This window comes from Limanda limanda, chromosome 17, assembly GCF_963576545.1.
Source record: "Limanda limanda chromosome 17, fLimLim1.1, whole genome shotgun sequence".
NCBI classification, from domain to species: Eukaryota; Metazoa; Chordata; class Actinopteri; order Pleuronectiformes; family Pleuronectidae; genus Limanda; species Limanda limanda.
In genome coordinates, this window is record NC_083652.1 from 18,597,912 (window position 1) to 18,621,567 (window position 23,656).

At 43.4% G+C, this 23,656-nt stretch overlaps 4 protein-coding genes across 4 annotated transcripts in view; 2 read left to right on the forward strand and 2 right to left on the reverse strand.

Moving 5' to 3' along the window:
* Positions 1 to 18: 18 nt before the first annotated feature.
* Positions 19 to 4,828, forward strand: LOC133023596 (large ribosomal subunit protein uL3-like). The gene is made up of 10 exons (XM_061090664.1): positions 19 to 35; positions 644 to 836; positions 1,791 to 1,959; positions 2,482 to 2,617; positions 3,207 to 3,393; positions 3,491 to 3,651; positions 3,785 to 3,886; positions 4,210 to 4,305; positions 4,474 to 4,593; positions 4,748 to 4,828. The coding sequence occupies exons 1-10, from the start codon at positions 33 to 35 to the stop codon at positions 4,805 to 4,807; spliced, it is 1,227 nt and encodes a 408-aa protein (XP_060946647.1). The 5' UTR covers positions 19 to 32; the 3' UTR covers positions 4,808 to 4,828.
* A 270-nt stretch (positions 4,829 to 5,098) lies between these two features.
* LOC133023589 (testis-expressed protein 2-like) lies at positions 5,099 to 12,861 on the reverse strand. Its single transcript, XM_061090655.1, has 11 exons — positions 11,680 to 12,861; positions 10,514 to 10,714; positions 9,369 to 9,648; positions 9,095 to 9,282; positions 8,306 to 8,512; positions 7,655 to 7,754; positions 6,846 to 6,978; positions 6,593 to 6,733; positions 6,024 to 6,233; positions 5,816 to 5,936; positions 5,099 to 5,664 (listed from the first exon to the last, which is right to left on the reverse strand). Exons 1-11 carry the CDS (start codon positions 12,859 to 12,861, stop codon positions 5,518 to 5,520), a joined length of 2,910 nt encoding a protein of 969 aa, XP_060946638.1. The 3' UTR covers positions 5,099 to 5,517.
* A 3,800-nt stretch (positions 12,862 to 16,661) lies between these two features.
* LOC133023595 (oocyte zinc finger protein XlCOF20-like) lies at positions 16,662 to 18,565 on the reverse strand. Its single transcript, XM_061090663.1, has 2 exons — positions 18,230 to 18,565; positions 16,662 to 17,859 (listed from the first exon to the last, which is right to left on the reverse strand). The coding sequence occupies exons 1-2, from the start codon at positions 18,423 to 18,425 to the stop codon at positions 16,820 to 16,822; spliced, it is 1,236 nt and encodes a 411-aa protein (XP_060946646.1). The 5' UTR covers positions 18,426 to 18,565; the 3' UTR covers positions 16,662 to 16,819.
* Positions 18,566 to 21,591: 3,026 nt separating this feature from the next.
* Positions 21,592 to 23,656, forward strand: part of LOC133023606 (methionine-R-sulfoxide reductase B1-A-like) — a 2,836-nt gene continuing 771 nt past the window's right edge. The window contains exons 1-3 of the mRNA XM_061090674.1: positions 21,592 to 21,698; positions 22,770 to 22,912; positions 23,012 to 23,126. Of these exons, the coding sequence (XP_060946657.1) occupies positions 21,644 to 21,698; positions 22,770 to 22,912; positions 23,012 to 23,126 (313 nt within the window). The 5' untranslated portion in view covers positions 21,592 to 21,643. The remainder of the gene's footprint in view (positions 21,699 to 22,769; positions 22,913 to 23,011; positions 23,127 to 23,656) is intronic.

Genomic DNA, 23,656 nt, shown 5'->3' on the forward strand with positions numbered 1-23,656 from the left:
CTTTCTCTCTCACGACTTCACAGTGTGCGGACATGGTCAGTACTCGTCGTCTTCTTGGTTCTTTTATAAACACTACATCATTGTGCCGTTTAATCTAAATATATCTTGTACACGTCGGGCAAGTTTGTGTGATTTATGAGTTTGTTTGGCCATCTGGATTATCAAGGGGAAGACAACAGGTGCAGAAAGGTTATCTTATAATGGCTGCTTGTTAGGAGACCACGTGAAATCCTGTAATGGTCGAAACTTTCTTATTAAATTTTTAGTCAACATCCTGTGATCTGAGTTTTCTTTATTAATAGAGCTGGGCTGGATCACTGAGTCACTCTTAATGTGACCTTGAAATCACGTACAAACACAGGTCTTGGAGAGAAAGACAACAGATCTGAAGACTGTATTATATTGTTTGAATGTCCTGCATGATAACAACCTCTGGGGACCCTGAACGAGTCTGAATATGTGAAAAAAACTAGGAATTGAGACCAAACTTAATACGACATTACTGAGTATAGAATGAGAAACGTGTATTTTCAGTGTAAGAGATGGCGAGGGGATGGTCACACATATGGACATCATGCAAACTGCTCCTGCAGTGTGTTTGTGACATATGTGTGTTGCCCTCTGGCTTATATTTTCCCTCTAGTCTCATCGCAAATTCCATGCACCACGCCATGGGCACATGGGGTTTCTGCCCCACAAGCGAAGCAAGACGCACATAGGGAGGGTGCGCACGTGGCCCAAAGATGAACCAAGCAAACCCGTCCACCTGTCGGGCTTCCTGGGATACAAGGCTGGCATGACCCACATCCTCAGGGATATTCACCGCACTGGCCTAAGTATGTAAAGCTGGAATAATTCTTTCTATATGTTTGGTAGATATAACCTTGCTTAATGGCGTTAAGCTCCTGGAGGCCATGGAATGAAAATAATACAATTTTCATTTTTGCTTTGTGGTGGTGCCTAAAAATCTGTGCTTCAAATGTCATTTCTTGTTCTGTTTAGGGTTGCAAAATTCCGGGAATATTCAAAGTTGGAAACTTTCCATGGGAATTAACGGGAATTAACGGAAATATAGAGGAATATACGGGAATTAACGGGAATTAACAGGAATAAACTGGAAATGTTGTGGGTAATTTATACTAACTGTGTTCCCCTTGTTATATACAGACATAAATATAAACATTTTTTTTTGTTATAGGCTGATTTGAGCCCTGAGGAAACTTTGGGCACTTGACTATATGCTTCTGCATTGTTGTGTCATTCTTAACATAGGTCTTTGCACAGTATTTGCAAATGTACACAGCCTTTCCTTCTACATTGGACGGGGTGAAATGTCTCAACACATGAGAGAGTGCACGTGGCATTGTTCTGTAGAATAAGATGAGAAAAAAGTTTGTAAAAACACTAACGCAATGCCAAAGATATAAATAGTTAGCCAAACAATTGGAATCGTCTGTAAAAATATTTTACAATTGATGGATAAATCAATAGAAATAGGCTAGAATCTAGCCGCTAGACGAACAGATGAACAATCCTCAATCAGCATACTAATATATTTTCCCCAGTAATATCATGGAAACTTACCTGACTAGTCCTGCACACCACAGCAGGGCTTTGCAAGGCTTTGCAACCCTACTAGGGCTTTGCAACCCTAGTTCTGTTGCAAGTTTTTTCCTTTCCCTGCTGTATATTTTGTGCACACATACAATGTCTCGTGTTAAAAATCCTGTGTTTGACTGAGTTTCACTGACGACTGACATGTCCTCCTGTGTTGCACGTTCCTCTCATAGAACAGGCTAAGCGAGAGGCGGTGGAGGCGGTTACCATCATCGAAACTCCTCCTGTCATTGTCGTGGGGATCGTGGGATACATCGATACCATCCGTGGTTTACGTTCCTTTAAAACCATCTTTGCCGAGCACATCAGTGACGAGTGCAAGCGCAGATTCTACAGAAATTGGTGTGTTCCCCAGCATATTACAGGTTCAGTCAAGCTGCTATGCACGTACAGCTAGACAGACATTATTATTAGTTCCATTTATTCAAAGTCGTCTCACGAGAAAATGTAAAACCCATTAACAGGGTTAGTTAACTGAACTCAAGATAACAAGTTCAAGTATGAAGTTGAATTAACAGCAACACAGACACATGTGTCAGACTGATTGGTTTCAGTTTGAAGAGTCTCTTCTTCATTTGACACAAAGCACAGCTGGGGTTGTTGCTGCTTTGGCTGATGGGATGACTCTTCAGAAACGTAATTTGATGAGCTCCGTGAACTCTCCCCCCGACAGTTGCTCAACTCATCAGTTCAACACATTATGTTTCTGTTTACAAGACGCTACAAATCATGTTTATTAGTTGGAGAAACTGGAATTTTAAGTCTAGGTTATTAAGAGGATTTTCTTCAGCTAAAGTACTACCTGGTTTTTTAAATGTGGAATGGTGTTTCCAAAGGTCAGTGTTGTTTTGTGCCGTGTTTCAGGTACAAGTGCAAGAAGAAGGCCTTCACCAAGTACAGCAAGAAGTGGCAGGACGAGACAGGGAAGAAACAGCTGGATAAGGATTTTAACGCGCTGAAGAAATACTGTTCCGTCATCAGGGTTATCATTCACTCCCAGGTGGGCCGGTCGAATACCAATTCATAGAAAGCAAAATATAGCTTTAAGAACCCAACGACTGTGTTCTCTTCCCCCACCTACTCCTCTTGAAAGGTTCCCTGCAAAAGGGCAGAGGCGGAGACCCGAGCCGCATGCAACAGAAAAAAAAAGCTGCCACACCCACAACCCATTGGCTGCCAAAGGGCTCTGGAGGGTGTCGTTTCAAATAGCAGTTTAAAAATAAATTTAAGAGCACAACCTGTCTCTTCAGTCAGGGTGTGCCAAGGAAAGACCTTTATGTTGGCAGCAAGGAAAATGTAGGCCAGACAAGATCTTAACTCCCAACAGTGTCGCTAAGACCAGTCCTTCTCTGTGCAGTGGAGAATAAATCAAATATTCCTATAAATATGACAGCTGTGGTAAATACCTGATGTTATTGAAGTTATTAAACGTTTAACTCATGCTGAACAATACATCTAATTAAAAAATACAAGACTTATAAACACAATAAGTTCCATACAAGATATTCTCTGGCTTTTGAATCTCATAGAAAAGTGTATATTTCCCAGGCTTTCTTCAGCCCTCACAGGTATTACTTGTCCATTTCCAGATGCGACTGCTGCCACTAAAGCAGAAAAAAGCCCACGTCATTGAGGTGCAGCTAAATGGGGGTAGCATCTCAGACAAGGTGGACTGGGCGAAGGAGCACCTGGAGCAGGCTGTGCCCATCTCTGCTGTCTTCCACCAGGATGAGATGATTGACGTCATCGGCGTCACCAAGGGTCACGGCTTCAAAGGTACGAACCGTGCTCCTGGTCCCGCTTGTCCAAGAACTCGGTCAACCAAATGTTCCCCGATAGGATTCAATAGTTATATTGCTCTTTGGGTTGACAGGTGTGACGAGCCGCTGGCACGTTAAGAAGCTCCCGAGGAAGACTCACAAGGGCCTGAGGAAGGTGGCCTGTATTGGAGCCTGGCATCCCGCCCGCGTGGCCTACACTATTGCTCGTGCCGGTCAGAAGGGATATAACCACCGCACTGAGGTCAACAAGAAGGTAAGCTGTCGGTTAAGACTTCAGTTTCACCCACGGGAAATAAGCTTTTACTAGTGAATTATCATAAGCATATATTTGAGTATATATAGGTATGTGTCCATGCTTGAGGTGTTGTCCTCACTTGTGTTCTCAGATCTACCGTATGGGTCAGGCAGTCCATGTTCAGGACGGGAAGGTGATCCAGAATAGTGCCTCCACCAACTTTGACGCCAGCCAGAAGAGCATAAACCCAATGGTACTCCTCAATCCTTGTGGCAAAATTTTTATGAAATGAATGGATTGTCAAAGCATGTTGGATTTAAAGTACTGCTTTCTATGAAGCCCAATATTGGTAATGTATCAATTCAAACCACATTTCATTTATTTGCATTTTAGGTGTTTTTTGTAGTCTATATAACATTTAAGGAAGTATTACTGTATATCAGTCAAATATACTTGTAGTTGCTTTATCAATTTACAATGACAGTTTATAAAGGGTTGTGAAGAACATTTCTCCCTGAATAGTCTTCATCTATCCTTCGTTCTTTCTTTTCTCTTCTCTTTTTTTTGTCCCTTTAGGGAGGTTTCGTTCACTATGGTGAAGTCAATAATGACTTCCTCATGTTGAAAGGCAACGTTGTCGGGACGAAGAAACGTGTGCTCACTCTCAGAAAGGTACACTGTGATTTATGCAGGTCAAATTCTAGACATCTGTTAATTTCTCACCCTGTAAGCTGGTTTCCTTTCGGAGAAAACGAGCACGGCTCTTCGGTCAGTGTTGGAGAACATCATCGATGTGTTTATAACATATGCACGTTTCTGTGTGTTCCGTCTTTTCCAAAGTCTTTACTCGTGCACACGTCTCGCAAGTCCCATGAGACCATTGAGCTTAAGTTCATCGACACTGCTTCCAAATTCGGTCATGGCCGTTTCCAGACTGCCATGGAGAAGAGGTCATTCATGGTGAGTGTGAGAAGTTTGGTCCATACACTTGAATGTGAATACCAGGAAGTCTGGACTTGCATGAGTAGAGCCTCTATTTGCACAAATGCTTTGACATAATCCCTGTTGAGTTATTCTGCACTATTTTGACCTCTGACCTCTGGTTCACCTGCAGGGGCCAATGAAGAAAGACGCCCTCAAGACACTGCAGGAGCATCTGTCTGAGGATGTTTGAGGGAAAAACAGCTTAATATTGTCAAACAATAATAAAACTGACTTTCAAATACCAAGCAATTGTTCCATGTAAAGTAGTTCAATGCATCAGTTGTGTGTTTTAAGTGCATCATACATATCTATATTCAATGACCATAGATTTAAAGTTTTGAACATGTTTATTGTTCACTGATAAACCAATGAGCATATGACAGTAACACTGTACGCAAATAACATGCACGATGGCAGCTTGGTTGACCAACCATCAACCATTTTCTTAACATGTTAAAGTTAAAGTTAGTTTAGTCTCAGAAACATGAACCGGATCAGTGGATCAGAAAATTAATGGATGGATAGCTCAACATACATTCTTTTTAAACAGTAGCCACCAACAAGACTTCCTGTTTGTGCATCAGATTTTTTAACCTTACATTAGAAAAATTTCCTTTTGGAAATCCAGCAGACGCTGTGCTCTCCCTGGTGATAAGCGTGTGTGGTTCAGTTCCATAGTCTTCACAGTGGGGGGCAGTGTAGCACCATTGTCACAGTCATGAGGTCAAAACCTGTATCATGTACCTTGTTCTCTCAGGAGGCATCTGTCTACAAACATGCTCAGGGTAAAGGGTAAGTCGGAACCCAGCTGCATTCTCAGCGTCCAATAGAAAGTCATGACAATAGCTGCACAGTAGTTCCTTTGCATTATGAATGCATCTGCAGCCTCAGGAGGGGGCACTAGTCGGACATGTACTCCTGGGACTCCATGGAGGACTGTTGGGATGTGGATTGGACTGAAGAGTGGCCGGATGCAGGGGAGCTTTCTAGGCCAGATGTCATCAGGGGCAGATACAGATCGTCCATGTTGGGCATGACAAACACTTTCTGTTGAGCAGCAACGATTAGATGTCAGGAATTCGTCATACATGCTCATTTTTTATAGTCAGAAAGAGCATGTACAGTAAAATGTGGATTAAAAGGATTATATGATCAGAACTCTGTGTGCAGAGACAAACAGATTCATGGACGGACTCACCTGGAACTCGCACTGCAGTTTTTTCTCGATCCACTCGGTGACATGGGTCAAGGTGACCTCCCTCTCCCCGAGCATGGGACGCACATGCAGGTCCAACCTGGGAGGTTCCTGGAAACTGTACCTGAGACAGAACATTTTGGACAAAACCTGTAAATAAAATGCATAACAAATGTGCAGTGTGTACTCGGTGTGTGTGAAGTGGCAGTACCATATCCTGTCAGTAGGAGGAGGCGGGATGTTGATGGCCAGAGTGCCAGAGAGCTCCAGGACCTCCACACTGAGCAGCAGAGGCATGTTGGACATCTCAGCTATCTTCTTTCTGATGTACTCGTTCTCCGTGGCCTTCTGGAAGTATTTGGACTTTGCAATCTTGTCCACAAATCTCAGGAATTTCCTGCCTGTGCTGCCACCAGTGTGCCTGGTAAAATACAGTTGATAGTACGAATGTATTATTATCCTGCAAATCCAAAAGTAAATGCAAGTTTATTTTCACACATTTCTCGTTTTTTGTGAATATGAAAAATGGCTGTTAAACTTGTTCCAAACACAGAAAACACAAAGTTCTCCGACAGTGAGAGCAACTTGATATTTTTTATTTGACAAACATGTATAAATTATTAATAAAAGCAGCTGAACACTTCTTTCCTGTTTAAAATGAATACATTGTGTACATGTTTAGTTTTGTGAATAAATCCGGCTTGTCCTTTTGTCTGATTCACAGTTTTGTGACCTATTTGTTATCTGTGGAAGAAAACACCATTGAACTTTTCAATTTACCCATCGGCTGCAACCACTGTTGCAGTCTTATCTCCCAGAGACCCCTGGGGCTCAAATGGAGGGACTTCCTCTTCATCAGACGAGCCTGCGCTGGATGACTCTTCATCGCTATCAGCCAGAACGCACATCCTGGGCTTGGCGCTGTAAAACACACCAGCGTTATCTCTTAATGCAAACAAAGCTTGTTCATGTTGGTCTTTGCCTCTACACACGGTTTCTAAGTTGAGGAACAGGAACGTGAGACGGGCCTCACCCTACTTGATGCATCTCTGGAACGGCATGAGCCTCATCCTCTCCCTCTCTGCCCAGCTTACACAGGTTCATCTTCGTCACCAGGGTCATCTGAAGGCAGCCGGTGTACATCAACTCCATTTCCAGCCACAGGCCTGGGAGGCACAGGGAGGGAGTTCATCACAGAGAAGGGAACATGTAACAGGTAGCAGGTAATGCTTTGGATTGCTTAAGGAGCTTTGTTCTAACCCTCAGAGTTTGGTTCAGAGACAACATCTTTATCTGCGTTGTTGCAGAGTGAACATTGGACAAACAGAGTACAGCCCTGGCCTGTTATTATTGTCGGTTGAGCTTAGTCGTGGGCTAAGAGGATTTCTAATCGCTTCAGCAGCAGACAATAGAAAGCTTTTAGGGCAGGGACCACAAACTCTGTAATGAAATAAATGAGATCAAGGCCTGAGCTGACGTCAGGGATGTGACTGACAAAAAGATCCGGAGAGAGACTGTCAGGTAAACCTTCTATAAGTAACCAGAATTACTACAGTTTCAGTCTACAAAAATCTGACCTTTGACCACTGACATATAACCAATACATGTTTGAGTCCAAGTGACAACTGGTCACAATTTGAACATTTTTTGACATTTCCAAAGGACAGATTTCAGATATATCATGTTCATGAGGCCAGAAACAGGTAATTCCTTGAAAACAAAATGACTCTGGCCACTTGCTGTAGCCACCACAAAGGCATAAGAAGAAAGCAAATCAGCAAAGAGCAAAGGTGAGTGTAGGTAAATATACACAAAATCAAAATACACATACACACAGTATACCTCTGTGGTCCAGTTTAGGTTTGGAGGTGTTGAGGACTTGAGGTAAGCAGGTGCCCATGTCCAGATCTGCCAGAGTCAGCTCATTCATGAAGTACGGCAACTATAACGAGACAAATAGTCTATTTCATTGTCATTTATTTATTTATAAGGACAACACAGAGAGAGAGGGAGAAGAAAGGATGATGTATGTCAGAGAGGAGAGCAGGAAGTGAGTAATGGGATGCTCTGGTGCCATCAGTGCGCCTCCATTCCGGAGGGAGTGCATTATCAGCAGACTCTCTAACACACTAACAAACACACTCACACATACACACACGCACTCACACACACACACACACACACACACACACACACACACACACACACACACACACACACACACACACACACACACACACACACACACACACACACACACACAGCACTGATTCAGCTAATAAAACGTGTATTGACCTTGTGTGCAATCCAGCACTGATGTTGGAGCGATACAATTTTCAGAGCTCTGGCCTCCAGTCGACTCACTGTTGCCACGTCATTAGTCATCATGACACTGATTATGGTTTTTTGAATATGGAGATGAATCAAGGACTTTGTCAAACGAGGATTTGGCGACTAACCTTGAGACAAAAGAGTGAACTCATCCCCCCTCACCTTGATCTTGCTGAGTTTCTTCTGGATCTTGTGCACCACCTGATCGGTCCAGTACTTCTCGTGGAGAAAGTCCCAGAAAATCCTTCCCACTATGGAATTCACCCAGGTGGGCTGGCTCTCTGTGGAGCATCCTCCTCCCCCTGCACCTGCACCTGCACTGCACTCAGCTCCAGCTTGACCTTCAGAGTCCTGCTCTTCATTGTGAATCTGCAGAGAAATTAGACATTGGGAGGTTAATACATTTGCACAGGCATTCTTACAGCTTGTTTGACCTGATAAAACCAAAAGGCAAGATATATTCTTTTCAATTTCTATGATCCACCTACAACCAAACCTAATATTCGTAGACTTTGAAGCTGATTCTGCATCTACCTCCTCTAAAGATCAAGATGGAGTGATTCTGCAAAGGGTGCCAATTCCAAAACCTCCAGTATGCTGCAGATGCACCACACTCACGTTCAATAAGCACCTTCCAGCCAGGTGATAGCTGATATTTCTGCACATTGATATTTGGCTGAGCCAGCATTCAGGAAAAGGCTGATACAAAGCGCAGAGCAGCAGAACAGTTGCTGATAGCGACCTTTTTTTTTTATCAGAGGGAGTCATGTGGAGTATTTACGCCACATCCAGGGGATAAAAAGAGCAGAAGAAAGGACGTCTGCTCATAATTGATCTCGAACTGGAATCTGATAAACCAAGGAGGAGAGCTAAAGGTTTACATCACTTTACAAATGCCACAGCTACGACCCTATGGAAACTCAAAGTGAAGTAAAAGTGTTGTTCATTGACCTTCTTGAGGGTGGTGGGGCTTCCCGTCTCACTGCGGCAGGGGCTCGGGGTGGGATTGCCACTCTCTGAGCCAATCAGCTGTGTCATGAAGGTGCCGTAGTCCAACAGCGTTCTTGGTTTCACGGCTCCTGGCAAATCCTGCAGCTCCTCCACGCTGTCTTTAGCTGTATCTCCACCGGATGGTGTTTCTAGGGGACAGGTTGAATATGGATGTGAAGTGAGTGGAGGAGCCGAAGGAGCTGATCTCTATAATATCACCATAACACTGTCTCACCTGTGTTCTCCTCACCGTCCACATTGTTCTTGGCCGTGGCCCTGGAGGCCGACGAGAAATGCTGGAACCACTCCTCCTTCTCTCTGCCAGTGCGGCCAAACAGGTAGAGGGTGACAGGAAGCTGGGGGTCCAGTGCGGTGGGTCTCTCCGCCCTCTCCTCCTCCTCCTGCCCTTCGACCACACTCTCCTCCCCCACCTCCCCCTCAGCCAGGGTGATGCAGATGGGATACTTTTTGTTCCACACCCTCTTGCGAGCCAGGCCAGGAGGCAACAAAGACACCTGGGATAAAAAATGAACAGAAATCTATACTTGAAGAGATGCTCGCAGGCAGAAGTTGTGTTGACAGTTTACAATTCCCAAAGCACCTCCCCGACTAATAAGATTGATTGTGTGTTGGATTTATTATGTTACCCCTGGATGCTACTGTGGCCTGCCTCAATATGTGACCTGCAGGGTGACAGGGGTAAGTTTATTCAGAGCATCATCACTTCAGTTGTAATCGCTCTGGTCTTTCACCTCCGTGTTGGATGACAAGTTGGGTGAGGAGAGATGAGAGTGAAGAGATCAGGCCCCTCTCTCCCTCTCCCTCTCCCTCTCCCTCTCCCCCCCCCCCCCTCTCTCTCTCTCTCTCTCTCTCTCTCTCTCTCTCTCTCTCTCTCTCTCTCTCTCTCTCTCTCTGCCTCATGTCAACTTGTAGTTGTTCTACATGTATTTATGTATTGCTGATCTACACTGATGAGATATAGACGTCATACTTATTACAGTGGGTGGATTAAAGGCCTGAGTAGAGACGCACAAATAAAATGGACCTTGCTTGAAAATACCTGGTATGTGCATCTTATCAGTTCTGCCATGTAACTAATAATTATTATTCAAGACGATGTATATTAAAGAACTCTATTTCCTATGGTTTCCTTCCTTCATGTGTTAGTATTTAGTATTTTGTGTTTATACTTAAACAAACGTGTGTTTTTCTTTGTGAAATATATTTTCACTGTCAAATAAATCCCCCCCAAAAAAATCTCTCTCTCTCTCTCTCTCTCTCTCTCTCTCTCTCTCTCTCTCTCTATCTCTCTCTCTCTTACTTCTATCCGAGGGGCATGACTGCTGTGCTGGGAGACCAAATTTCTTGCATAGCACTGACCTTACTGTTAGCCAGCTGATATGAGCGCGAACGCAAAAACACGGCCTCACACGGCGTCTCCTTGAACGTCGCCCATCGAGGTATGTTGGCCCGCGGATGCCTCAGCTGCAGCCGGCTCCCCTCCAGTGTGACGTGGACAGAGTGTGTGACGGAGGGGTGGAAGGTCTCTGGGTCATAGCTGTACGTCTCATTCATCCAGCCCTGGGAGGAAATGATGAAAGCGGCAGCACAGCGAGTAACAAATCAGTTCACATTATCCTTTCAGAATTTGGACAATCTCGCCTGCGAACTTAATATCACCCAGAAAAATATGTCAACTTGACAAAGACTCCACTCTGGCAGATGAACGTCACTGTGACAGATGCAAACTGTGACAATACAGCTCAGCAGGAGAGAAACATGAGCCACAGCAGAATACATCCGACTTATTTAACACCGTGGACGTGTGTTTTTGAATCGGCCGACCTCAGCCTCATGGTAGTAACTCCTCTGTTCTCACAAACTTCACCTCATTTGAACCTGCTCTCTGAATTTATTGCAGCAGATAGCAGCACCGTCAGGAAGCGCTTTGTGTCAACACTCTCTTTAGATGCTGAGCACCATCTTTCTGTTTAGTACCATCCAGTGCTTCACATGGCGGCTGTTATTTGTGGTTTAGATTTTTCACCCTGTGAAACAGACACTGGGATTTGAAGTTAATTTCCCTAAAAGCAAATCAGTCACATGCAAACATCAGGTTCTCTCTGTGGGAGCAGCTGCAGAGGTTTCTAAAGACAAAGACTCTGCAGCCATGTTGTTGGATCTGTCAGGTTGTGGTAAAATGCTAACCTGCTCATTATGACAATGCAACCATCTTATATTGTGTGTTAATATGCTAACATTTGCATTTGCTATAGACTGTGAAAGTAGTATAGTTTAATAATATAATAATAAAATATCATATTCATACCGTACAAAGACATGAAATAAGATGATCAATAAGAACACATTGGCAATAAATCAAAAACATATTGCAGATTGAAATATTTCCAATAAAATATAGTATTTAAGCGAATGAACAAGAAGTGAAACCCATCAAAATTGATAGCTGCAACCACCACTGGGTTGGGAAAGCTTTGTTTAAATCACGTTTGTTTAGATGTTACTATATTTTACAAATGTATTACCTCGAGGATTTCCGTATCTGTGAGTCTTCCATCCAGTGGATCCATGTTGGGGTTGAACCGAGGGCTTTTTCTATCTCTAGCGCTTGAGCGTCGTGGGGCAAAAATGAACACCACCACCAGGCCCAGCATGAAGCCACATGCGACCCCCAACGACAGGCCGGTCAGATAGGAGGGGAGGGGCAGCACGAAGAACCCATAAGCTAGAAGTCCCACGGGGAGGAGCCAGTGAATCGGCAGCGATGAGACTTGAGACTTGATGAACGCTTTGCGATGTGTCCCTCTGGATTCACTCTGGAGCTCCACCACTTGAATCATATCTCCGTAAGTTTGAATTTCTAAACGGCTGTCTCTGCTGTGGCTGTGCTGTTCTGGGGAGGCCGAGGATTTTGTTAATGAACCCTTCTGGAGTCTTCTCAGAGGAGTGTCACACGAGCCTTTATGCTCACCATCAGTCCTCCTCCGGCACTTAAAGTCTGTGTCATCAGTGCTCCCCTCTCGCCCACAGCTTCCCTGGGAGGCTGGTGAGTCTCCAGCACTCGAAGCCTTCCCCTGCTTGGGGCTGCCAGAGCTCTCATCCCCCATCATCTTACTCAGCATGTTCAGAGGATCCTGCATGGCCTCGGAGAACTTCCTCCGCGTGTCCTCAAACTCAGCGATCAGCGAGCTGCCCCGGGGCTCGGTGGGCGACATGCTGCCCGTGGAGCGAGGGGACGCCCAGTCATCGTACTGACTCAGCACTCCTGCGTCAGACCCTACCCCGGGGGTCTTTGGCTGGGTAAGCTGCTTCCAGGGATGCAAATGCAGCTTGGAGTCAGACTTGGAGAGGTTGACCTCAGGCTCGACCCGACGTGAGATCTCTGTGCTCAGGGACTTGACCAGGCTGAGGAGAGGTTTACCTCTTACTGAGCTGCTCTCCCTCGGTTCCAGGTCCGTGGAGGAGGATTTCACCAAGTTGGTGGTGAGGACCATGCCAGCTGATGATGCAGATAAGTCAGCTAAAGAGCCTGGGAAGGAAGGAGAGTGAGTAAGGGAGGAGGCCTGGGAGCGATGGCCATGGATCCCTGGACTGAGGTCAGACCGGCTCTCTCCGGCTGAGGGTTTGTCTTTGGAGAAGGCCACAGTGGGACCCTCATTGTGGAGGTCCAGGCTGAAGATGAGCTTGCTCTCCTCCATGCTGGCCATCAATCACAAACTATGGTGAGAATCTGGTGAACCAAAAGGCGTGGAAGATTTCCAAAACATGGAGCACGGTGCTATCACTGGATGTCTGTGACTGCGTGTGGATTTGCAAGATCCTCCTCGAGGAGCCGCTCACGTTGGATGCTGGGAACACGAGAAACAGGAAAAAATCATCAACATTTCTCTTAATGGCAGCACAACATTCAACCTCTCTGCTACTTCTTCACCTGCTGTTTGGACCCTCTTCCTATTCCCATCTTCTCTGTCCCTTTTCTAAGTTTCTGTCTCCTCTCACCTTGAGACCTTTCCTTTATAATCTCCTCCGCATTCCAGCACTTTTCACTATTCCTCTACAGGCTTGTATGTGGTTCATGCCGTGTGAGCTGTCAATTCACATACATTAAAAGTCTGAGGTAAGTTTAGGGGTGACAACGCTTTGTTTCTGTAATCCAGGAAGTCCTTAGCACAGAGATTCACAGCGATTCCCAAATTAAAAATAATATCATTATTATAAGTACTTGGACATGAATGGATGTATGTCGAAGAAACATCATGACAGAAAGCTTGGCTCCATCCACTGATCTCGACTGCATCTGGCTTATAATGCGCAAGTTGGATATTTTGGCTTCATTTATGGAAAGTGGAAGGATTTGGAGACATGTCGTCCATCTTTAAATACAGTCTGTGATGGACCCTCCCTTGGCAGTTGTACAGTTGTCTTCATTCAGATAGAAATATGTTACAATTCAGAGGAAGAGCTCAGTTAAAATTAGCCAGGCTGGAGCTTCTCTGTGTCATGAGTAAGTGCTTTCTGCAACAGACCCTAACCACTGCCCATTATTCCTTCAAAAGCTTAACAATAAAACAGTCATGGGGGATATGAATCCAAAACATTCCCTTCTCAAGAGTCACTGTTTGACATGTATCATGGCAGACATGCTGCGCAGCCGGATTCTCTAATCAACAGCTAAACAGTACGATCCAGACTGAGAGTAGATTAACTCCGATCCTACACATTAAAGAGGATTTTCTGGCAGCACATTAAAACACCAGACAGGAAGTAAATCTTATGAATGGACAATCGGCATTTCGTCAAATTCCACATGCACCTTCTGATTCAAGTGTGTTAACTGTCACACACACATAGAATGCAGTGACACATGCAGTCACATGCTGGATACGTGATTTGACCCCCCACTGACTCCCTATGCCCTGCACACTGTTCATAAGTACACATATTAATTTTTAGCACCAACCTGCTGCACTGTTTGTCAAATGTAATGAAGCAAAAAGCACCGCCAGTGCTTAACCAGCTCCCGAGCGCCCCTGCATTACTCTAATCAATTTATACTACAGAGTCATTTTGGATCAGTTGGTGCTGACAGGGAGGAGACAACTTTTGCTGCCCAGGGAAAAAGTCGGCAGGGATTTGGAAGCTCTCCAATCGGCCCTGTGTGTGGATTTCTTCAGAAATGATGAAATAAAGAAAGGTCAGCACCAGAGGACTGACACAGGGATTCATGGCGAAAAAATCTGGAGTCCTTTAGGTCGTTCTGTTTGACCCAAATATCGTTGGACGTTATATTAAGTAATTGATCAAACATGTAGGGAGGAAGGGGATTATCTACAGAAAAGCAGAGCTGCCATCTAGTCCAATAGAAATGTATCTAATACTGATCTTTTCCTCAACCGATTTGATTCCTTTACTCATTAGTTTGTATATTTCTCTCTAAATTAACGATTGATTATGTGTCTGCCAAAAATACTAAAAGAAAGCCCAGCACAATTTCTCAGAGCTACAAGGTTATCTTGCAAGGCTTCAATTTTGATCAACCAATCAATTAATCGACTGAACGTTTCAGCTGTAACTCATGTACCGGTATTTCAGATATAACTACAGCATTGTTTTGCCCAGATTCGGCCCACATCTCACTTCTGGCCCACATAAAGATGGCACTTGGGCGGTTCGCTTCTGTTTGCCAGATCTGCTATTAGAGCCATATTCACTATTTACCACATCCATTTGGTTTGGAACACACAAAGGCCAGAAGCGACCCATCATTGCCTGAAGTGGCTCACGTCCGTGTATTACACAGTATGTGCTGAGAAATCGTTGATGACTGAATATGTTTGAATTTCGCTTGTAATGTAACAGGCAGATTTAAGAGTCTCTCTGTGAGTAGTATAACTTAAAACAAATTAAAATGGAGGGGGGGATGACCTGCAGGAAATCCCATTCTTAACCCTGAGGCCAGCATGAGATCAAATCCTGGCAAAATACCAGCACGTCTGTCCCTGCTCCATCCTCCTCTATCCTGGCTTAAATAAATAAAACAAATAGGAGGGGATACATTTTTATCCCAGATCATGTGAAGACCGTCCAAGCCGTGACAGTGTTCTTATTTTGCTTTTTGTCTTTGTGTTTCCAAAACAACCGTCTGACCCTGGCTGACACATTTGGCCCTGGGCCCTGGCTCTGTCTGGGTATCAATCACATGGTCAATGTTAATGAAGCTCTACTTTATCCCATCAGGCGAATCACCACCAACTTTCCTGGGAGGTTCCAGAGATGCAGAGAAATGCACCACTACTCTTTCTCTCTTTCCCAACCTGCCCAGTCCACAGCCAGTTTTACAGCCTATTTGAAAATGAAGGCAGTTTTTTTTTCTGCTGCACGGATCGAGGCACTTTAAAGACGAGTAAGTGAAAGACAAGCACTTACGTGAATCTGCCATGTTTCCCCGGCTGCTCCTGGGAGATCACCGGCAGAGAGGCTGCGGGAGCTCTGGAGGAAACAAGGCATCGGGTTGTGCAGGAATCTGCTCCAGGACTCGGCTGCAGGGATCGGTGAGGATGCTGCAGTGCACACGGAGGAGATGCGCACCACGTACAGGCAACACAAAAAAATAACAGGAAAAAAAAATGCAGCCAACTTCAGTCAGATCGTTGCGATACGAAACCAACTCTTGAAAAAGATCTGCGAGCAAACGAGCAGTGTGTCCGTGAGCTGGACGCGTCAGAGGCACTGGCACCGTTTGACGTCGCTCCTCCTTCCTTCCGCTTCGGGACGCGTCAGTACCACCGCAGAATAATGTGATTATTGGAGTCCTGGCTGCAGACCGGACCAAACTCTAATCCAGATTAGTGCTGAGGGGCCAGGAGCTGGCGGCTCAGCGTCAAAACACAAACTGAGCTCTGAGTAATGTAATTACCCGACCCGCTGGAACTATACTGCCCCAGAACATCTCAGGGAGCATCCTTAGTAATAACAACAATCATAGTTATGTATTTTTCATTATTTACCCCGGACCTAGTACAATATAATTTATTAACAATAGTTATTACTGTTGTTATTCGATTATAATACTGCAAAGTAAAGTTCAGATGCCTACGTACAAACAAATACCACTACTGCTAATAATAATTATTAATATATAATAACTATTACTTTACTATAAGCCTATCATCATTGGTAAAAATGACTGGTAAATACCCACTTCTTTTAAAAAAAACCCATTGTTCTTAATCATTATCTATCTAATAACACTGTCTAGAAATTGATCATGTTATTTGCATATATTTATTTATTCTTTCGTCAATTTCACAGTTTGTCTGTTTACATTTCAAAATGAAAAAAAAACGTTCAGGATTCTTATCACTTCTATTAATCCCATTTTTACATTCAATTCATAATTTATAAGGGATTTATTGATAAATTCAAAGTAAAACAAGACCACTTTAGAGATCCAACCTTTTATTTCAGACCTAAATATTGATAATTATCAGCAAGTGTGTGTATATAATATATATAAACCATTAACAATCATGTAACACATGTAAACCTTTCTTCTCCAACTCACACAGAATCTATGCCATACAATAACAGTACTTAAACTTTCTTTACATAGCCCTTCTCTTAACAATGTTATAAAGTGAGAAGGTCAGGTGAATTCAACTGTTTTCACTCGGCATCTGACATTTCATGAGATCTCATATGCACCTTAACAGTCTTTTGAGACTGGTATAGCTTGCCACAAACTTGACAGGTAAACCTCCTCTGGTGCGTTCTCCTGTGGCTCTTCAACATTCCAGGTTGGGAAAAACGTTTATCGCAAAGATCACACGGGTACGAGTTTACCCCTGAATGGCGTCTCATGTGTGATTTGAGAGTGGTTTTCTTATCAAAACGCTGGCCACACAGGCTGCAACCATGCGGCATTTTGTCAGAATGGCTTTCTTTATGGACTGTGAGGTCCTGGCTCTGACTGAACGCCTTTCCACAGATATCACACTGATACGGGGTTTCCCAAGTATGGGTGCGCACGTGGTCAACCAGATGATCGCTACTGCTAAATGTTTTGCCACACGCTTGACAAGGAAACTCTTTCATGTCTGTATGCATTCTCTCATGAATCTTCAAAGAACTGCCATTTCTAAACTTGTTGCCACAAACTTCACAAAACCATGTATTTTTGTGAAAATGCTTCAAATGAAGTACCAACAGTTTCGTGGATTGGAATTCTGTCCCACAAACGTCACAGGAAGTTAATGATTTGTGTCTTTTAATGTGTTTCGTCAAGCAGCCTATAAGCTTAAATGACTGGCCACACCAATGACAAACCTCGCGGTCTTTCAGATTTTTGGTGGAAAGTTTCTCATTAGGCAATACAGCTTGGCTGTCGAGCAGCTCCTCATCACGGTCGTTGTTCTCAGTCTTCACTGCAGAGCAGTTCCATGGACCTGGCTGCATTTCATGTGACACTTGTATCTCTGGCTGTTCTTGCTCACTTTTCATAATTTCAGGAGAAGGAAAAACAATCTCCTGTGTTTGACTCTCGTCCCCAAGTTCCTCTTTTATCTGACAAAGCTTCAGGTCTGTGTCTACCGGGCTGATGTTCCAGTCTTTACAGTCCAGGTCTGCGGTGCTTTGTGAGGGTCCTGGGTTTGGCTGCATCACACTTTGGACTCCTGGCTCTGTGGTGCTGCTGGTTAGTGGACTCACTGTAGAAGTTAAAGGGAAAAAAATAATAATTTACACAAAGCCTAAAGACAAGAGCAACGACATTCCAGAATTGTATTTATCCCAAAGCTTTCCCCCCCTCCTGAACACTCTACACCTAACACTGCAGGTCGCTCAGTGGGTATTTTATAAGACAATATTTAACACAAGTAGTTTTTTAATATGCACTTATGCTCTGTTAGGTTGCTGCTAAATATATATAGTGTAATACATATGCTAGAGGGATATCTGTACATTCCATACCTTCTCAATATTAGGTTTAATTGATTTGAACACTGGTTTTAACTATTTGTGCTTTCTGTCTCTCTCAGAAAACGTTTTCACAAACTTAAAAGACAAATCTCATCGTACCTGTGTGTTTTTTCCTGTGTGTCCTCAACCCTCCAATTTTGGGAAAACATTGACCACAAATCTCACACTGATACGGTTTTTCCCCTGTATGGCGCCGAACATGGACAACGAGATGATCTGTACTCTTAAATGTTTCGCCACACTCTTGACACTGAATTGCTTTCCTGCCCATGTGCATTTCCTCATGGATCTTCATAGCATTACTACTGGCAAACACGTTGCCACACAATTCACAAAAAAATGTGTTGTTGTGACAGTGCTTCAAATGAATTACCAACTTTTTTGTGGTGCTGAATTTTTTCACACAAAGAGCACAGTCAGTTTTTGCTTGGTGGGTTTTCATGTGCCTCTTCACTGCGCCGTTTTGCTTAAATGACTTGCCACACAACGGGCAAAACTTGAGGTTTTTCCGTTTTTGGCGGTAAGTTTCTTTTTACGCAATACAGCTCGGCCCTTCTTCTTTATTTTTACGCTTTTTCCCTGCGATAATTTTCCAGCCCTTTTCACCGTTTTGGTCGGTCCTCCTTTCCTGTTGACCAGCTCTTCACTGTTCTCAGTCTTCACTGCAGAGCAGTTCCATGGACCTGGCTGCAGTTCATGTGACACTTTTATCTCTGGCTGTTCTTGCTCACTTTTCAAGATTTCACGAAAAGGAAAAACAATCTCCTGTGTTTGAGTCTCATCCTCAGGTTCCTCTTTTAACTGACAAATCTTCAGGTCTGTGTATTCCGGGCTGATGTTCCAGTCTTTACAGTCCAGGTCTGCGCTGGTTTGTGAGGGTCCTGGGTTTGGCTGCATCACACTTTGGACTCCTGGCTCTGTGGTGCTGCTGGTTAGTGGACTCACTGTAGAAGTTAAAGGGACAGAAATAATAATTTACACAAAGCCTTTGCATAAAGACAAGAGCAACCACATTCCAGAATTGTATTTATCCCAAAGCTTTCTCCCTCCTACTCTACACCTAACACTGCAGGTCGCTCAGAGGGTATTTTATAAGACAATATTTAACACAAGTAGTTTTTCATATGCACTTATGCTCTGTTAGGTTGCTGCTAAATATATATAGTGTAATATATATGCTAGAGGGACATCTGTACATCTGACACTTTTATCTCTAGCCATTCTTGCTCACTTTTCAAGATTTCAGGAGAGGGAAAAACAATCTCCTGTGTTTGACTCTCGTCCTCAGATTCCTCTTTAAACTGACAAATCTTCAGGTCTGTGTATTCCGTGCTGATGTTCCAGTCTTTACAGTCCAGGCCCGCGCTGGTTTGTGAGGGTCCTGGGTTTTGCTGCATCAGTGGGGGGTCACATTGGTCTCCTGGCTCTGTGGTGCTGCTGGTTAGTGGATGAGCTGTAGCCATTAAAACGACAGAAAATAAAGTTACACAAAGCCTGCACATAAAGACAAGACCATGTTCCAGAATAGTATTTATCCCAAAGCTGTCTACACCTAACACTGCAGGTCGCTCAATGGGTATTTTTATAAGCGCAGTTAAACACAAGTAGTCTTTATTATGCACTTATGCGCTTGTGAATCGCTGCTGAATATCACCGTACAGGTGTTAGAATGATATCTGTACATTTGATACTTTTTCATTATTAGGTCTTATCGATTTTAACACTGGGTTTAACTATTTGTGCTTATTGTATTCTCTTGCCTTCATCTTTCTGCTGTAATAAGGGAATTTCTCAGCGTGGGATCATTACAGTCTCATATTTTTTTTTGTTCTGGTGTGATCTCCCTTTAGTTTCTGAGGCTACAGCTGCAGAGTCAATGTGAGAGTGGGGTTGAGTGCGCATGCGCAAAGGAAGTGCACCCCTGCCAACTTGCTAGACTAAGCTAGGCTACTTCTGCACCCACATGAACAACAACGTCCCCCTGCAGCAAACAGCTACTCACCTGCCGCCAGTCGCCGGGGTCCCACACCTTCCACCCCCCACGGGGATACACTCACTCCGGCTACGGGTCGCGGTGAGGGGATGGTCCTCTCCATCTCTCCCACGATCTCCTCCCCCGCCAGGAACAGCCGCTGGCGGAGGAAAGACTTCAGATTAAACCTGGAGCTGTTCATGGCTCAAACAGTAAAGAGAAAATATTAAATATTCAAGATCGACTGTATCATCCTCTTCTCAGCAGCCGAGATCCAACAAGATTCTGTGTTCAGGAAGCGACATCAGGTTTCCATCCTTCACAATAAGAGCGATATATAAAAACAGATGGTTGCCCTCACTGTGACTGTAATACTCTGTGTAAAAGCTCTACCTTATGTACTGCAGTACTCTTGCAGCTGTAGTATCATGTGTTCCTTTAATACTCTGTGTACTGTAGTAATCTGTGCAACTGCTTTTTGTACTGCAGTACTATGTGTCCTGTAAGACTATAATATGTTCTGCCGTTCTCTGTGCTATGTAGTACTGTAGTGCTGTATGTACTGCATTACTCGGTGTAGCTGTAATACTGTGAGTGCTGCTGTACTAAATGCACTGTAGTACTATGTGTAGGGTGGTACTCTGTGTACTGTAATTCTTTGTGCTCTATAGTACTCTGTGTACTGCACGTGCACACCTCTTTTTACTGTAGTATTCTGTGTTGGTGCAGTACTCTGTGTACTGTAGTACTCTGTGTAACCTTTTGAATATCGTTTGTTTAAAATGAAAAAAAGTGAAGCCAGGACCAGTGGGCCCAGAGGCTCCAGGCTGTGAATTGCATGGAAAGTTAAACTACAAGCCTTCGACTCCGGATGGAGATTTACTTAGCAAAATGGAAACCTGTTATAATGTATCTGTTAAAATGAACATTCTGTTGACATTTGACGGGACAAACTGGACTGATTATGTAACTATGTTAACCCATTGGGATAACCCTTCTGCCATTTGTGTTTTCTTTTTATTTGAAGCCAGGTCCGTGTCACACATACATAGACATATATAAGGCTAGATGCCTCGGCCAATGGAGTCGGACGTCACCACATGGCGGCCATCTTGCTGAGGGCGGCTCGCTCACCCATAACATTGTGTTGTAGTGGTGCGTACTTTTTAAATAACCATAACTTGCTCAATTTTCCACCGATTTTTAAACTGTTTGGTTTGTTATAAACGTCAGAGATGTAGTTATGACACTGCATAATTATTAAATTGTTTAGAAAAATAACATAATTATTCATAAGTATGCAGTGTCATAGCTACATCTCTGCAACTACGCACCACTACAACACAATGTTATGGGTGAGCGAGCCGCCCTCAGCAAGATGGCCGCCATGTGGTGACGTTCGCCGAGACATCTTGTGTTTATATATGATATCTATGCACACATAGCGGTCTCTGGTTTTATTTTGAAGGAGGACTCACTCACCGGAAGTGGTGTTCCGGCCACCAGACTCACAGACTGAAGACGAACTCACCGGTGAAGTGATGTCGTTCTGCTCTTTCTTCGGCGGGGAGGTTTTTAAAGACCATTTTAAAACAGGTACTTTCACAATTTCACTGCTTCACTGTGATTCAAGTTTCCACGCTGAACAGATGTTGCTCACCGGAAGTGGAGTGAAGCACAGCTAGCACAGTTAGCTAGCGACCACCTGTGAGAGCGAATCACTTTGTAAACATCGGTGTGTGTTTGTGTGTATCTTCTCTCTGTCCTCCTGCAGACTGGAGCGATGCATATAAACCTCCACGAAGCTCTGACACTTTTTACACGGTGACAGAAAATTAAATTACAGGCAGAGAAACACCGAAGAAACTTTGTTAGCTCGTCAACCTTTGTTACGCATGTTGCTGTTACACAACAGCTGTGTTATCAAACAGGATGTTCGTTAACTTAAGTAACGAGAAGTTGCACCAACTTTTTTAAAGAAACTCACATTTTAAATAAACACAAATGTAATGTTCCTAATAATAATGATACATTTTATTTATAGAGCGCTTTTCACAGTTCTAGAAGTAACTTTGCAAACGTTAAAATTAACATAAAAAGCTACATACTAAAAACAAAATCAATATATCTGTGATGCATTTTTATACTAAGGCAGGGGTCTTCAACTTTTTTTAGTTCAAAGACCCCAAACTGATGGAGAGATGGAGCAGGGACCCCCTACTATATATATATTGTAAAAAATTGTGTTTTATATTAAACATAGCTACCCTGTTATTGTGCATTCAATACTAAGCTATTCAAATAATACACAGGTTAATATATTCCTGTTTTTATTGTGCGTCCCTGAAGGAAAGCTGACGTCTTCTGCCTCCATATATCCGTTCGCTACAATATGTTGGACTCATGTTAATGTGTATTTAAATACATTGACATTTTTTCGAAACTAAATTTTAAAAATATAAACATTTTTGTAAACAAGCAACAATTTCGCAACCCTCCATGCTGTACCTCCGCTGACCCCCTGTTGAAGACCTCTGTACCAAGGTCATTAAATATATTCCAAAGTGAGCAACCTATTGCCTATAGCCCCTGTGTAGAAGTAATTTGAAGTCCAGTAGCTATCAATATATTTACTCTCATACTAGCTTCTCATCCTTTACTTCTCAGGTGTTTATGTTTGCACCAAGTGTGATCACCAGCTGTTCTCCAGCCGCTCCAAGTATGAGCACTCCTCCCCCTGGCCGGCCTTCACAGAGACCGTCCAGGAAGACAGTGTGTCCAAACACAAGGAGAGACCTGGAACGTACAAGGTACCCTCAGATAACCTGATCCCTCCGAGGATGCAGAGGGAAAAACTCTAGCGTGACACAAACTCCTGATTCACGTGTGTGTGTGATGTGTGGTTCCAGGTGCTATGTGGGAAGTGTGGAAATGGACTGGGCCATGAGTTTGTGAATGACGGGCCATCCAAAGGGTCGTCTCGCTTCTGAATATTCAGCAGCTCACTGAAGTTCGTCCCTAAAGGTACAAACAAACACAGAAGTTTCTATTTTCGAAGTTTCCATTGAGCAGAAATAACCTGAGTGTAGTATTGCAACCTCTTATCCAGCCATTTTTACTCTTTAAATGTGTTTTGATACCAACTTTTATGTTTTTTCCTTGATATACCATGTAAAAGAATGGTAATCGAAAATTCATGCTGGTGAGCTGATGTTTATATACTTTATTTTAAAACTATGTCAAACTCTACTCTTATTTTGTATGTGTCTTAAATGAAATAACACAGCAGTATATTGCATATTGCACATCCCCATTTCTCTCCTGCTTTGCATTTAACTTTTTATATCTTGTATATATCTGTTTTGCATTTTACTCTTTGTTTAACTTTTATGTCTTGTATATATATTTGTTTTATATACAGTTATTTCTTTCTTATGTGAAGTACTTATTGTGTTTTTATGCTTTATGTTAAATGTATGCACCTTTTTACCAAAGAAAATTCCAGGTAGGTGTGAACCTACCGGGCAATAAATCCTTTCTGATTCTGATTCTGA

Excerpts from the sequence above, each read along its gene's own strand:
- LOC133023596 (XM_061090664.1), top strand. Across the intron at positions 1,960-2,481 it reads CGCAGATTCTACAGAAATTG|GTACAAGTGCAAGAAGAAGG; the intron begins GTGTGTTCCCCA and ends GCCGTGTTTCAG. Across the intron at positions 3,887-4,209 it reads AGAAGAGCATAAACCCAATG|GGAGGTTTCGTTCACTATGG; the intron begins GTACTCCTCAAT and ends TTGTCCCTTTAG.
- LOC133023589 (XM_061090655.1), bottom strand. The coding sequence starts at position 12,861 with ATGGCCAGCATGGAGGAGAGCAAGCTCATCTTCAGCCTGGACCTCCAC. Across the intron at positions 6,979-7,654 it reads ACCTAAACTGGACCACAGAG|GCCTGTGGCTGGAAATGGAG; the intron begins GTATACTGTGTG and ends TGTGCCTCCCAG. Across the intron at positions 5,937-6,023 it reads CCTCCTACTGACAGGATATG|GTACAGTTTCCAGGAACCTC; the intron begins GTACTGCCACTT and ends GTTCTGTCTCAG.
- LOC133023595 (XM_061090663.1), bottom strand. The coding sequence starts at position 18,425 with ATGAAGATCCATGAGGAAATGCACATGGGCAGGAAAGCAATTCAGTGT. Across the intron at positions 17,860-18,229 it reads ACACAGGAAAAAACACACAG|TGAGTCCACTAACCAGCAGC; the intron begins GTACGATGAGAT and ends TAACTTCTACAG.